We start from the raw sequence: 13,857 nt of genomic DNA on the forward strand, positions 1-13,857 counted from the left end.
GTAGCCACACTGTGTGGCATGTGGAATCTTCATTCCCAAACCAGGAATCAAAACTCATGCCCCCCATTTTGGGAGCTCAGAGCCTTAACCACTGGACCACCAGGGAAGTCCTGGGATGGTATACATGGAACAGGTGGTTCCAAGTAGAGATCAGGATGAACATAATTATATAGAAACTTTAACCAAAAGTTTCTTGCTGTCTTAAAGAATCATGTCTTAAGAAAGAGACCAAGCCAGACCTGAGTGCTTCTCTCCAGCGTGAGTTCGCTGGTGGTGATTGAAAGTAGAACGCTGACTAAAGGCTTTCCCACACTCGATACATTCATAGGGCTTCTCTCCAGTATGAACTCTTTGGTGCACGGTGAGTTGTGAGCTATCACGAAAGGCTTTCTCACAATCTTTGCATTTATAGGGCTTCTCCCCAGTATGGGTTCTCTGATGTACCATAAGGCTAGAATTATGAGTGAAGACCTTTCCACACTCATTACATTCATAAGGTTTCTCACCAGTGTGAATTCGCTGATGAATAAGGAGGTACGAGTTTTGATTGAAGGATTTTCCACAATCATTGCATTTATAGGGCTTTTCACCGGTGTGAAGTCGCTGATGTCGAGTGAGACATTTACTCAGACTGAATGCCTTACCACACACATTACATTCAAAAGGTTTTTCTCCAGTATGAATTCGCTCATGGTCAGCAAGTTGAGAAATCTGACTGAAGGCTTTCACACATTTGCTACACTTGTATGGTTTTTTCCCGGTATGGAGACTCTGATGTCGAGTAAGACATTTACTCTGACTGAAGGCCTTGCCACATTCATTACACTCATAAGGCTTCTCCCCAGTGTGGATTCTCTGATGGTCAATAAGATTTCTGTTAAAATAGAAAGCTTTCCCACACTCCTCACACTTGTAAGGTTTCTTACCAGTGTGAAGTACCTGATGGCGGATAAGGCTTTTACTCCGACTAAAGAGTGCTCCACACTTATTGCATCCATATGGTTTTTCCCCAGTATGAGTTCTCTGGTGGTCAAAGAGTTTGGAACTTTCATTGAAAGCTTTTCCACATTCATTACATTTATATGGTTTCTCCCCAGTATGAAGTCTCTGGTGTTGAATGAGATGGGAGCTGTGGCGATAGGTCTTTCCGCAATCACTGCATTCATAAGGTTTTTCCCCTGTATGGATTCTGAGGTGGACAATGAGCTGAGAGGTCTGCCTAAACGTCTTGCCACACTCAGTACACTCATATGGTTTTTCTCCAGTGTGGATTCTCTGATGCCCAATGAGGTGTGAACTCCAATTAAAAACTTTGCCACATTCATCACATCGATATAATTTCTGTCCCTTCAGAACTCCCTGATGTTTTGAGAGACTGGAGGACAGATCTGGATGTCCCCCAAGTTTCTTATACTCATCACATCGATCCTTTGTGGATTTCTTTTTATCCTCCTGTGTTATCTCTAAGAAATCACTTTCCAGTCTGGTTCCTTCTTCATCTGAGGGTTGAACTTTTAGTTTTTCTAAAGCTTCTTCACAGGCAGTCCCAGCTTCTGGTCCTCCAAGAATCAGTCTACAAAGTATGCCTGAGGTCCTGTCAGCTGACTTTGACTCTTCAGAAATGTCCTGCTTCGGAGACAACTGTGAACTTGCCATCCTGTTTTCACCTGCTGCCAAAAGACAGAAGAAAACAATTGTCACTCACTTTTTGTCCTGTTGAGGAAATGAACTGTCAGGAGTCTATGTAGCTTAAAAAAAAATTCACATTGAGGGTACGGAATAAGGAGACACATTGAGAACAGGAGGGAAAAAGCAAAGCTATCAGGACAGAGGGATGTGGAGCCAGCACAGCCAGGTGAGCAGACCAATTGAAAGGCAAGAGACTAGACTGTAAAGCACAGTGTGATCTCCCGGAAGTCACTTAGATGTGGGTCTCCTTAGTAAAATTATGATCTCTCAGGTCCACTCCAACCATGACATTGTACGGCTCCACAGTTCACAGCAAAGATGTCGAGGAGAGTGGTGGTAAATACTTTAAACTAAATATGAAAAACATGTAGGCAAACATGAGAGTTGAAGGGAATGTGTATTACGAGGGCATGATCAGGAAAAAGTGCACAAAAAGGAGTGATTCTGGTATGAAAGAATACTAATAATATTTGGAGAAGTTATGGGTTCAAAAAGGCTGGGAAAATGTACTGAAGGAGAGAGTGAAAGTGAAAGTGAAGTGGCTCAGTCGTGTCTGACTCTTTGTGATCCCATGGACTGTAGCCTACCAGGCTCCTTCCTCCAAGGGATTCTCCTGGCAAGAGTACTGGAATGGGTTGCCATTTCCTTCTCCAGGGGATCTTCCCGACCCAGGGATCGAACCAGGGTCTCCCACATTCCAGGTAGACACTTTAACCTCTGAGCCACAAGGAGAGAGTAGAGCTCTAAAATTGGCGACGTCCTTGTCTCTGGAGCACTGGGCTAGGAGGTGCCAGTAGGCACTCCTATGAAACTTAACAAAGGCAATAATTTGAAATACAAATCAAAGTACATTGTTTTGTAGCTTGATAACCTGGAATCATAATGAGACTGAACAGCTGAGTATTTGCTTTTGAATTCTGGAATTTAATATAAAAGCTGGGAAAGGCAGAGCATTCACGGTCATAGGTAAACACAAAAATATTGGTTCCTTTCAATCACATCTTAACCAGGCTACAAGCTTTCATATCATCTCAGCATATGGAAAATGAAAGGTATCTGGTCCTTTAATTCTAAGCCCACCCTCTCCAGAGTAGGTTACTGTCCTAGACCAGTCAACCCCAGAACCTCCTCTGACAACAGCCCCTTTCAGGAAGCAGCCCTGCCCTAGTCTTTCTGAAGGGGAAGCTGAAAAAACCATGTTTTGTGCAAAGCAATCCAGATCATCCCAGGATGGACAAGGACTAAGACTAGGTGACTGGACCAGGGCCAAGCACCAGACCCAAGTGCAGCTTATAGAGTAGTCATCAGCCCTGGGTGACCTGGAACAAAGTTCTGCCCAAAGAAATATGATATTTAATGGCTGAACCACCAATGGAGTCCCTTTCTACATAAATTCTGAACTGAAAGTAGGACAAAATGAAGGAAATTACAAGTAGTAGCTCAAGTTGAAATGATGCATGGAGAGAAGAAATCCATCAGGAACCCCAGGAAACAGAACATATGAGGAAATAGGAAGTCTAATGAAGAAAGAGCTTGGAGGGGGACAAAAGATTCAGAGTAAAGAGAATGGCCATCAGTGAGAACAGAAAAACAGATACACAGGACATGGCTGTCTTACAACACTGCCATAAAAATCCTTTTACTTCTGCTGCTGGGTTGGAAAGATTCCTTGGTGCAGGGAAAGGCTACCCACTCCAGCATTCTGGCCTAGAGAATTCTACGGACTGTATAGTCCATGGGGTCACAAAGAGTTGGACATGACTGAGCAACTTTCACTGTCACTTTTCTGCTGCTGAGGCTCCCAAGTCCTCACAAAGCTTTGTTTCCCAAAGCCTGGTCTAGCTGGTGAGTCTGTTCAGGGTTTCTAACCCTTCAGTCTTATTCTAAGTAACTTAGCTCATGACTTATAGTAACTGAATGGTTCTCTATTCCTTCCAACTACAAACTCAACTAAACCAGCTCACTTCAATTAATAAGGAAGTACAGAGAATCGTCTGAGCCACCAGGGAAGTCACAGAGAATGTTAATAACTATCAAAGTGAGTGATGATGTAGAGAGATTCATTATACTATTTTCTCCATTGTCTTCATATTTTCATAATTAAAAGAATAAGAACATAGCAAAGAAAATGTAAAGAAGGTAGACTCTAAGTTATTAGGGAGCAGAGTCATTACCCGATGGGGCCAGGCTGCAGCAATTTTCCAGCATGATGTTCCAGTACAGGGCTCTCTGGCTGAGTGCTGTACCTTTCCACTTCTTCAGAGTATAGTTCACAGACAGAAACTCCAACTCTGCAGCCTCCTGGAATGACAAGCTTCTACTGCTCAGGGACATTCGCAGCCTGAGGGGCAGAGTCAACAAGGGTACCAAGACAGGGTTGAGACCCTGGGGCCAAAGGGGTGGTGGGACAGAAAGAAGCTGGGAGGACACATTAATAAAAAGACATGCTCAGGGTAAGATAACATTCCATGAACTCAGTGGATGGGACCAAGTCCAGGGGAAGCAGTTAGGAAGAGAAGTCACAGGAGCAGACTCCGAATGGGCCAGAGCCCTGGAGGTGAGGTCGTGCTATTCCTGGGCCACAGACTTGGAACCCAGGAAGCTCACCTGGGGTCTGACCATCTGGAAAATTCACTGGAAATTCAAGGATTCCAGCACAATGGAAAAAAAAAAAAAAAAAACCTTGAAAAATAAAATTAAGTTGAAGAACTCACACTTTACAATTTCAAAACTTACTTGACAAAACAGTACTGATCAGGACTGTGTGATACACACATAGATCAGTGAAATAGGTAAGAGTCCAGAAGTAAACATCTACAGTTAACTTTTTTTTTTTCCGGCTGTACTGCATAGCATGTAGGATCTTAGTTCCCCAACAGGGATTGAACCTGTGTCCTCTGCATTGGAAGGACAGAGTCTTAACCACTAGACCACTAGGGGAGACTCCTAAGGTCAACTTACTTTTAAAATATATTTTAAATTTATGTATGTATTTTATTTGGCTTCACTGGGTCCTAGTTGCAGCATGTAGGATCCAGTTCCCTGACTAGGGATCAAACCCGGGCCCCCTGTATTGGGGGCATCGAGTCCCAGACACTGGCTGCTGATGCTAAGTCGCTCCAGTCGTGTCCAACTCTGTGCGACCCCATAGATGGCAGCCTGCCAGGCTCCCCCGTCCCTGGGATTCTCCAGGCAAGAACAGTGGAGTGGGCTGCCATTTCCTTCTCCAATGCAGGAAAGTGAAAAGTGAAAGTGAACTCGCTGAGTCGTGTCCGACTCAGCGACCCCATGGACTGCAGCTCACCAGGCTCCTCCGTCCATGGGATTTTCCAGGCAAGAGTACTGGAGTGGGTTGCCACTGCCTTCTCCGCCCAGACACTGGACCACCAGCAAAATCCCAGTCAACTTATTTTTTATTGAAGTCCCAAGACCACTCAAAGGGGAAAGAAGATACTTTTCAACAAATGGTGCTGGAACAACTGGATATACACATTCGAAAAATGAGGTTACACCTTTACCTCTGTCCATATATAAAAATTATATGGACAGTAGGCTTTGGCACCTGTTGCAAATTAGCCCCACTGCTCTGTGTATCAAATCATACATGACAGCTAGCTTCCCCTGAGAGCATGGAACCCTCCAACTTCCACCACTTTTAAGCACATTTTTAAAAAATCACTATCCTCATCCATGATTAAAACAGAGACCATCATCTCCTACATTTGCTACAAACCAATACCTAGTCAATGTCTCCGGGACTCAGTGAGTGCTGGGAGGACTGTCAGCTGAAATGGGAAGAAGGCTCACATGGGAATGCTTGTCACCACCCAGACAAAAGAAACTGCAGTGCTGTTACAGGGTCATGGAGAGTCAAGTGAAGAACTACTTTAGGATCGCGCATGATGAGGAAGTTGAAGTTCTGGCAGAGAAATGAAGCTTCGCTGTGAAAGAAAAAGGCAGGGCCTTTGCCAGATAAATTTGCACAACAGACTGGGGAAGAGAAAGATGTTCAGGTGAAGAGAAATCCAGGAGTAAGACTCAAGACAATGAACTGGAGACCAGAGAGAAGTATTGTGAAGAAACATACCAGCAGGAAATATAAAGCACTGACATATCTTAGTGAAATAAGCACCAAACGTAAGCCTCCAAGCTGACCTGTTGTGAAGCAGCTGCTACAGAAATGTCCAAGGAGGTCAGTGAAGTATTTGAAAGAGATAATGCCAAAGACCAGCAGAAAAATGATGACAACTGCCTGCGAATGTGGCAAAAGGACACAGTCCTTTGAGCCCAGCCTCTGAAACCATGAACATGGATAAAAGCTAATGACTGCTTCTGCCACGAGAGGACAAAGCAAGAAGGCCATCTATGAACCAGGAAGCAGGCTCTCACCAGACACCTAATCTGCCAGCACCTTGACAGTGGACTTTCCAGTCTCTAGAACTATGAGAAATAAATTTCTGTTGTTCATAAGGCATCCAGTCTATGGCATTCTGTTACAGCAGCCCAACCAGATTAAGACTTTGAGAAAGAGCTTTCTTTAAATTTCTATTTATCAAAGTCCCAGAGTTAAGCCTGGCCTGGCTAACACATCTCTTTGTGAACCAATCACTGTGACGAGGTGATAAAATGCTCTGATGGGTCACATCTGAGTCAGTATCTGCCACCAGAATATCCTGGAAGGGGAACTGAATGCATCAAAACCTCAGGAGCACATGGACTGAGAGTAGAGACAGTAGTTCTCCCCAAGCTGAGGTATTATAATCAAAAGAAAGGGGCCTGTGTACCAGACAGAAAGAAAACAGACATTGCTACCAAACCAACTTGGGTCCACTTGCTCTGATGCAGTAAAGCCAATGTACTAAAGCAGCATTAAAAAAAAAAAAAAAAAAAAAAGCTAATGACCTCCTGGGCCTTTCAAAGTCTGAATCAAAGCCTCACAGCACAGTAAATAAAGATGGAGGCCAGTGAGATGAAACTGCCCAATTAAATTCAGGTATTCTAATGCCTCTGGGTTCCTCCCATTCAGCTTTTGAGGACAGAAGAAAACATCAACTTGTTAAGATGACACCATAAATGTGAGCCCCCAGACTGGGGGGCAACCTAAGATGGATCAGGCCTCTTCTCCCCAGCTTCATTCCTTCACTCAGTTTCATCCCTAAATGAAAATGGCCTGGAAAAGAACCAGGGAAATCCCTGGGCAGTTTTCAAGAATATTTTCTTCTTTCTGTCATTTGGCTTTAATACAAAGTAATTCTGACTTCCTTTTAAAATCCTCTTAAATAAGTAGTCTCTTATTCTTGTGTTTTTCCTGCTGGTGAGAGGGTGTGTGCTGTGTTTAGTCGCTCAGTCGTGTCCAACTCTTTGCGATCCCATGGACTGCAGCCTGCCAAGTTCCTCTGTCCATGGGCATTCTCCAGGCAAGAAGACTGGAATGGATTGCCATTCCCTTCTCCAGGGACTCTTCCCAACCCAAGGATCAAACTCAGGTCTCCTGCATTACAGGCAGATTCTTTACCAACTGAGCCAGCAGGGAAGCCCCCAATGAGAGGGTACATAAGGTTTATTTTATACACTGATAATACGCAAACTAGTTTCTAAGACAATTAGAAACTAAAGCAAGACTGCTTCTAGTACACATTTAAATGTTAAAATTTTATTTATACCGATTTAGAAATGAACTCAATCTAGTGCCCAAAATTTGATTTCTCAATACCACTTCAACAAAAAATGAAACCAAGAATCCTTGCAGATATTATTGACTCCAGGGCTGGAGAGGTGAAAATATAAGACGAGTATCTTGTGGTGCCTAAAAATCAGGGAAAGACACAAAAAAGGATGGGAACGTGTAAGGGGAAACAGGAGCCAATTTGAAAGATGCCCAACAGCTAAAGGTAGAATAATTAATGCCACAAAATAAATAACAGCACAGCTCAATATACTCCCCAAATAAACACCCAACATCACACACTGATGTAACTGATATAACTAAGTAAATGGACAAGTGGGAGAGAAGGCACAACTCTTCCTCACAAAGGATTTCAGTTAATAAATGTAGGAAAAAAACACACAAAATGAAAAGCTCCTAGGAGAACATCACAATAACAACTGCTGTAGGCAAGAGTCCACCAAGAAATGGTAATTAGTAGGAAAAGCATATTTCTATGCAAAGTCTGAGTGTCTACCTCAAAATAATTGCTAATTACAAAGGAAAGACAGTAACTTTACAATCATTAATCCTTGGCAGAAATACTGGATCAAGAGTAACATCACCAGTAAGAAGACATATGGATGTCAACCTCAATCTAAGCAGGAGAACATCTGACAAAACCAAATCGAGAGGGTCAGTCTAAAATTACAAATATAAAATACTTCAAAAGTGTCAAGATTGTAAAAATCAAGTAAAACTGAGGAGCTGTTACAGACTGAAAGGCAGCTAGGAGACATGACAATTAGATGGAATGAGGGATTCTAGACTGGGTTCTGAAACAGGAAAAGAACATTAGCTAGCCAATCAGGAGCTCTAGATAAATCAGTAGTTTAATTACTAGTACTGGACCACTGGAAATGTCTCAAGTTTGATGACCGTCCTATGGTTATGCATGACATTGCCTTTAGGTATACCAGGTAAAGATACAAGGGAACTCTACAAAATTCTGACAGTCTCTGTGAGTCTACAATTATTCAAAATAAAAAGGTTTTCAAACTGAGGTTTGAGTTGTTACTGTGTTTACTTCTATCTAGAAATAGTAATGTCTATATACTAAGGATTAACTTGGCAATAAGGGTACTGAATAGAGGCTACCCAGGTGGCACAGTGGTAAAGAGCCACCTACCAGTGCAGTAGATGTGGGTGATCCCTGGGTTGGGAAGATCCCCTGGAGGAGGAAATGGCAACCTACTCCATTACTCTTGCCTGGAAAATTCCATGGACAGAGGAGCCTGGCAGGCTAGAGTAGGACACGACTGAGCTGCAGGCATGCGCGCGCGCACACACACACACACCACACAAATAATTACTGAGCACCTACTACCTTCTTAAACACCATAGTCTCCGCAGTGAATAAAGCAGACAAAATGCACTAACTGAAGTAGCTTATAAGAAGACAGACAATAAGATAAAAAGACAGTGTCAGGTGCTATGTAGCAAAATAAAACAAGGAAGAAGGCTAAAAGGCCTAAAATCAGGCAAGGGAAAGTATAAGCTCAAAATTCTATCTAGGGAACTCCTTGGTGGTTCAGTGGTTAGGATTTGGCACTTTTACTCCTGAGGGCACAGTTTTGATCCCTAGTTGAGGAACTACGATCTTGCTAGCTGCACACAGGGACCAAAAAGAAAAAAAATCAGTCTAGAGCACATAATGACTCATTTGAGGGACCTTTTTCAGACTGTTTCCAATATTAAAAACACTGAAGATTATAAAGTAATGAATTATATTCTATTACATCTTCTGTATTTTTGCTCTGGAGCATGACATCACAGAATGCTCACATACTAACATTCCTGGATACCAGGAGTCACAGAACTGTGGCAGTTACCATTTTTCAGTTTTTATCAGTTTCCCTTACTTGTAAGTACACATAGAGATTTATCTTCAAAACAGTCCCACAGTCTTTTTTGGCTAACTTTTTGAACCAAAAGCTGTCTGCCTTTCTTCAGCATTAAGAAACAGATGTCAAAGCAGTCTCATTTGTCAGTTCCTGAATGTGCACACAGATATTTATGTGTGTAACAAAGGGAAATTCCCTGAAATCCTTGAGCAAATTAGTTACTTGCAAAATAAGAGACCTAACATTAAGCAGTTTTTAGTTTGGAACTGAGGCAGGCTGGGACTTGGGACCCTTTGTTGCAGTGCTTGCACCTGAACAAACGTTTCCTCCAGCAAGGAAATACAAAGAAACTATAAGGGTCTAAAAATAACTGCGCATATTTGCATGTGGGACGTATTATGAACCATAAGCTACAAAAAGACCAAAAACCCAACTGCCACTTCTGAGGAGCTGGAAGCAAAAGCAAAGTATTGCCCAAGCACCCCTGCACACAGCATCACCAAGAAGGTGGATAGACCACCTAAGTCACCCCTCCAGCCAGATCCCTGGAAGCACTTCTACCCTCATTCTCTGTAAGGAACCACCCTCACCCGATAGGAAACAAACAAAGGAACCTGTTAACTTGTTTTCACTCCCTCCTGCTGCCACATAAATTCCAGTAAAGCCTTGACTGAATTTCAACTTTTATTAAGGAGACCAAGAACTCCAGTTCGTAACAAAAGTCCAAACAATTTGAAAAAGAGCAGTGTTCTTTTCCTTGCCACTACTCTTAACTTAGTAAGGAGAACATTTTCTTACTTCTTAGGTCTATGTTAGTCAGAAAACATTAGAGTGGTTTTAGGTTAGTGCTGTTACTTGTGTTTAAAAACTGCATTTTATACATACTACTCTCTTTATTTTGAAAACAGACATAATCACCCTAATGAAGCTTTTGGTATTTTTCTGCACAAATGTCACTTGCTTAATTTACAGCTTCATGCAATATCTACTATAGGAAACTGCAAACAAAATGTTTAATTATAGCTGCACATATGTGACTCAGTGGCGTCGTAATGCTGGCAACAATTTTAACCAATATATTAAATGCATTCCAGAAATTGAAGACATCATTTTCAGAAAGCAACAGTATGAAGGTACTTAATATCACTGAATTATACACTTCAAATGGTTAAAATGGCAACATTTACCATGATACATGAAAATTTATTACAACTGTTTGCTATAATACCAAAAAATTAATAATGCCTGTTTTCTAATAAAAAATATATACTCGTGTAAGAGTTTGCGAAATCATGCACAAATTTTAAAGAGTCAGGAAGACTTCAATTAACGGACTGTGATTACTCTTCCTTTTCTTAGGGTCACCCGACTCACCTAGTTATCTGTGATGAATATGCTTTGTTTGCATAACTGGCAGAGGAGATAAAATTCAGAAACCATTACTTCAAATTCGCGCCCCGGACGCCAGGAGCAGCGAAGAACCTGGGCTGGTTGATCTCCAAAGCCAGATCCTTGCCAGGGCGCAGCCTCCAGGCCGATCCTCACCCGCCACTCCCCGGGGAACTCCGCACCCGCACAGTAGCCCCCATTGCCTCCACTGTCGCCCCGCTTACCAGCTCCAGAGGCCGCAAAACTCTCAGTGCCCTGACTGCTCGACCCACCACACTCCACACTCTTCCGGCCCGGCTCTCCGCCGCTCCGTAGCGCGCATGCGCATCGCCGCTCCAGGCCTCTCTAGGAACTTGGGAGGGCCAACTTCTCGGCGTCTCCCGGGCCCCAGTGCCCTGCTGGAAGGCCTCTTGAGCTCAGCCCAGAGGCTTGTCGCCACAACCCCCCACCTAACCCACTGGACGCCTGCCTTCTGTTCCTCCCACAGTGAAACGCTTTCCCACCACAACTAGAGAAAGCCCTCGTGCATCAACGAAGACCCATAACGTCGCCTACTTTTGCGGACGGGGATACTAAAATTCCTTACGGCTAGTTGGACAATAGGGAGAGACCCAAAAAGGAGCCGAGCCCTGATACTCCAAGGAGCTTGTAAATTATCTATATATGAGGCCTCCACGATGTCTCCATCTGTTATTGGAGGTTTGCCACGGTTAAGCCTAGTCTTTCCTGAGACGATCTAGCAGATTACTCTGTGCTCCAATAACACCAGTGTTCCATACACTGATGCATCTACAGAGTAAGCATGTAGAACTTCATTACTGAGTGGATGTTTCCTAATTTCTCAGAAGAGGCTTTCTGGAGGGCCAGGCTGGCTCTCCCGGGAGGTGGGAGACGTATTGTTCTCTCTCTTTTCTATTAGCGTCTGGACCAAGGTTGTCCCCAACGGCTGCTCACCTGAAATGTGTTGAGCCTGTTCCCCTGTCGTCCTAATTCCCTGTCATTTCTGGCTTCCCTCTATTACCTAGAAACTGATGGAGTCTGGGAAGAGTATAAGTGAAAGTGAAGTAATTCTATCCTGTCCGACTTTTTGCGACCCCATGCACTGTAGCTTACCAGTCTCCTCCGTCCATGGAAGTTTACAGCAAGTATACTGGAGTGGTTTGCCATTTCCTTTTCCAGGGGATCTTCCTGACCCAGGGATTGAACTCAGGTCTCCCACATTGCAGGCAGATGCTTTACCATCTGAGCCACCAGTGATAACAAGAAGAAAAGTCTGATACTTCTCTAAGTATCTTTTAGAGTTACAAAGGGTTTGTTTTTCAGTCATTGGCATTAAATTTACTGATAGGAATGCACAATAAAGTTTGGAGAGTAAGCTATAGTGAAAATGTCTCTGTGAAAACATCAGTTGTGTACTGTAATACCTTGTGTTTGCACTTTGCTTCTTGGACTATGATCAGTTCAGTTCAGTTGCTCTATCATGTCCAACTCTGCAACTCCCCGGACTACAGCATGCTAGGTTTCCCTGTCCATTACCAACTCTCAGAACTTGCTCAAACTCATGTCCATTGAGTCGGTGATGCCAGGCAACCATCTCGTCCTCCGTTGTCTCCTCCCCCTCCTGCCTTCAAGCTTTCCCAGCATCAGGGTCTTTTCCAATGAGTGGGCTCTTCACATCAGGTGGCCAAAGGATTCGAGCTTCAGCTTCAGGATCAGTCCTTACAATGAGCATTCACGGCTGATATGATAAGTGCTACAATTCTTCTTTAGAAGAAACACCACCTCCAAAAGCTTTAATATATCACTGTATCCCTGAGTCCAGAAGTCCAGGAGAACCCCTGTCTTCCCAGAATCTACCCTGAGGCCATTTTGTGACCATCGGTGACCCTCTTCAGAACAGGGCCTGATGCCACTGGCAGGAAGAAATCTGAGAGAAATTAAAGAATGAGGAATGAATGAGGGTGAGAGAGAGAGAGACAGGATCTTAAAACAGAAAAAAGAGGAGAAAAGGGGGGGGGGGGGTCTATCGACCTGAATTCAAAGTCTTCCGTGCCCTTTCCAGCCAGTAAACTGTAACCCAGGTAGCAGGACATTTGCCGAGGCTCAGAATCCTGATCTGCAAACTGATTCTTTCCTACAAGCAGATATGAAGATGTAATTGATGCCCAAATTTCCTTCCCTCCAAATCCCTCAGTATAAATGACAAAGTCCAGACTGGTAGACTCCTTCCCTGCTTAAAAACCTTTCCGCAGCAGTCTGGATGAAGGACACATTTCTTAGAGGTTAGCCCAGGTTCTGTGCTGGACAAAGGGGCAAATCCGGTGTGCGTCAGGGTCCCCCAGACTCAGAACACGCGAGCCTACTAACGCCTCAGTTGAAACCCCGGCCCCACCCCCGCCCCCGTCGCTGTGCGTGGTTCCTGCACCAAAGTGCAACCAGCTCTCTGGCTGCGGGGGCGCGCGTGCCCAGCTTCTCGATCGAGACTTCCGGGATCCCACGGGTGGGGGGGGGCGGAAGTGGGGCTTCTCTTGCTTCCGGCTCGGCCATTGTTTTCGCTTCTGCTGGCCACTACGGTGTCTGGCGCTCGGGGGTCGCCGCCGTGGTGCCCCGGTGAGCGGGCCTTGGACTGGGAGGGAAGTGTTACCAGGGCCAGGGCCACTGGGCTGGGGCTGCTCGGCCGGAACTGCGGCCGCCCACTGCCCAGGTTGGCGACGGCGGCCCGAGCCACTCTTCTCCCCCGTGGTCGGCAGCGCGGTCCCGGTGACGCTCAGAAGGCGCCAGATGTAGAGCAGCCTCTTTGTCCCAGTGCCTTGACCAGCTGTGCCTGGCACAGAGCCCGGCACCTGCGGGCACCGCGATGAGCAGACGTGGCCAGGTGAGCGGCGCAGCATAAGCCTGGTTGAACGCACTTGTAGTTAGACTTTTCCCCAGCCTTGCGCCGGGAAACGACAGTACGAAGCTCAGAAGTGGGTCAGACCTAGTCGGAGTTTAAACGTGAAGTATGACTTTTATGAAGGAGACATAAAAGTCCAGATAAGAGGTTGAACGTTCGGAGCTGTAAGGGAAGTAGGAAAGTGGCCTTAACTTTCTTTGTGTGTGGGATCTTAGAGCAGAGTCACAAATTTTTACGTCTGTCTTTTCTTTTTAAAGAAGTCGAGGCCTGGAGAGAGTTAGTTTACTCAGGTTACCAAGATGCATGGTGACTTTGGAAGTGTAGCACAGATGCCCTAA

General features: G+C 44.5%; 1 protein-coding gene and 1 non-coding gene across 2 annotated transcripts; both read right to left on the reverse strand.

Annotated features, from left to right (window-relative positions):
• Window positions 1-216: 216 nt before the first annotated feature.
• On the reverse strand, window positions 217-13,517 carry LOC138087769 (zinc finger protein 852-like). The gene is made up of 4 exons (XM_068983105.1): window positions 12,990-13,517; window positions 10,681-10,971; window positions 3,864-4,107; window positions 217-1,670 (listed from the first exon to the last, which is right to left on the reverse strand). The coding sequence occupies exons 1-4, from the start codon at window positions 13,515-13,517 to the stop codon at window positions 217-219; spliced, it is 2,517 nt and encodes an 838-aa protein (XP_068839206.1).
• TRNAG-UCC (transfer RNA glycine (anticodon UCC)) lies at window positions 4,558-4,630 on the reverse strand. The gene has a single exon. It is a non-coding gene; the product is annotated as a tRNA-Gly (tRNA).
• Window positions 13,518-13,857: the final 340 nt, after the last annotated feature.

This window comes from Capricornis sumatraensis, chromosome 10 (genome assembly GCF_032405125.1).
Source record: "Capricornis sumatraensis isolate serow.1 chromosome 10, serow.2, whole genome shotgun sequence".
NCBI lineage: Eukaryota > Metazoa > Chordata > Mammalia > Artiodactyla > Bovidae > Capricornis > Capricornis sumatraensis.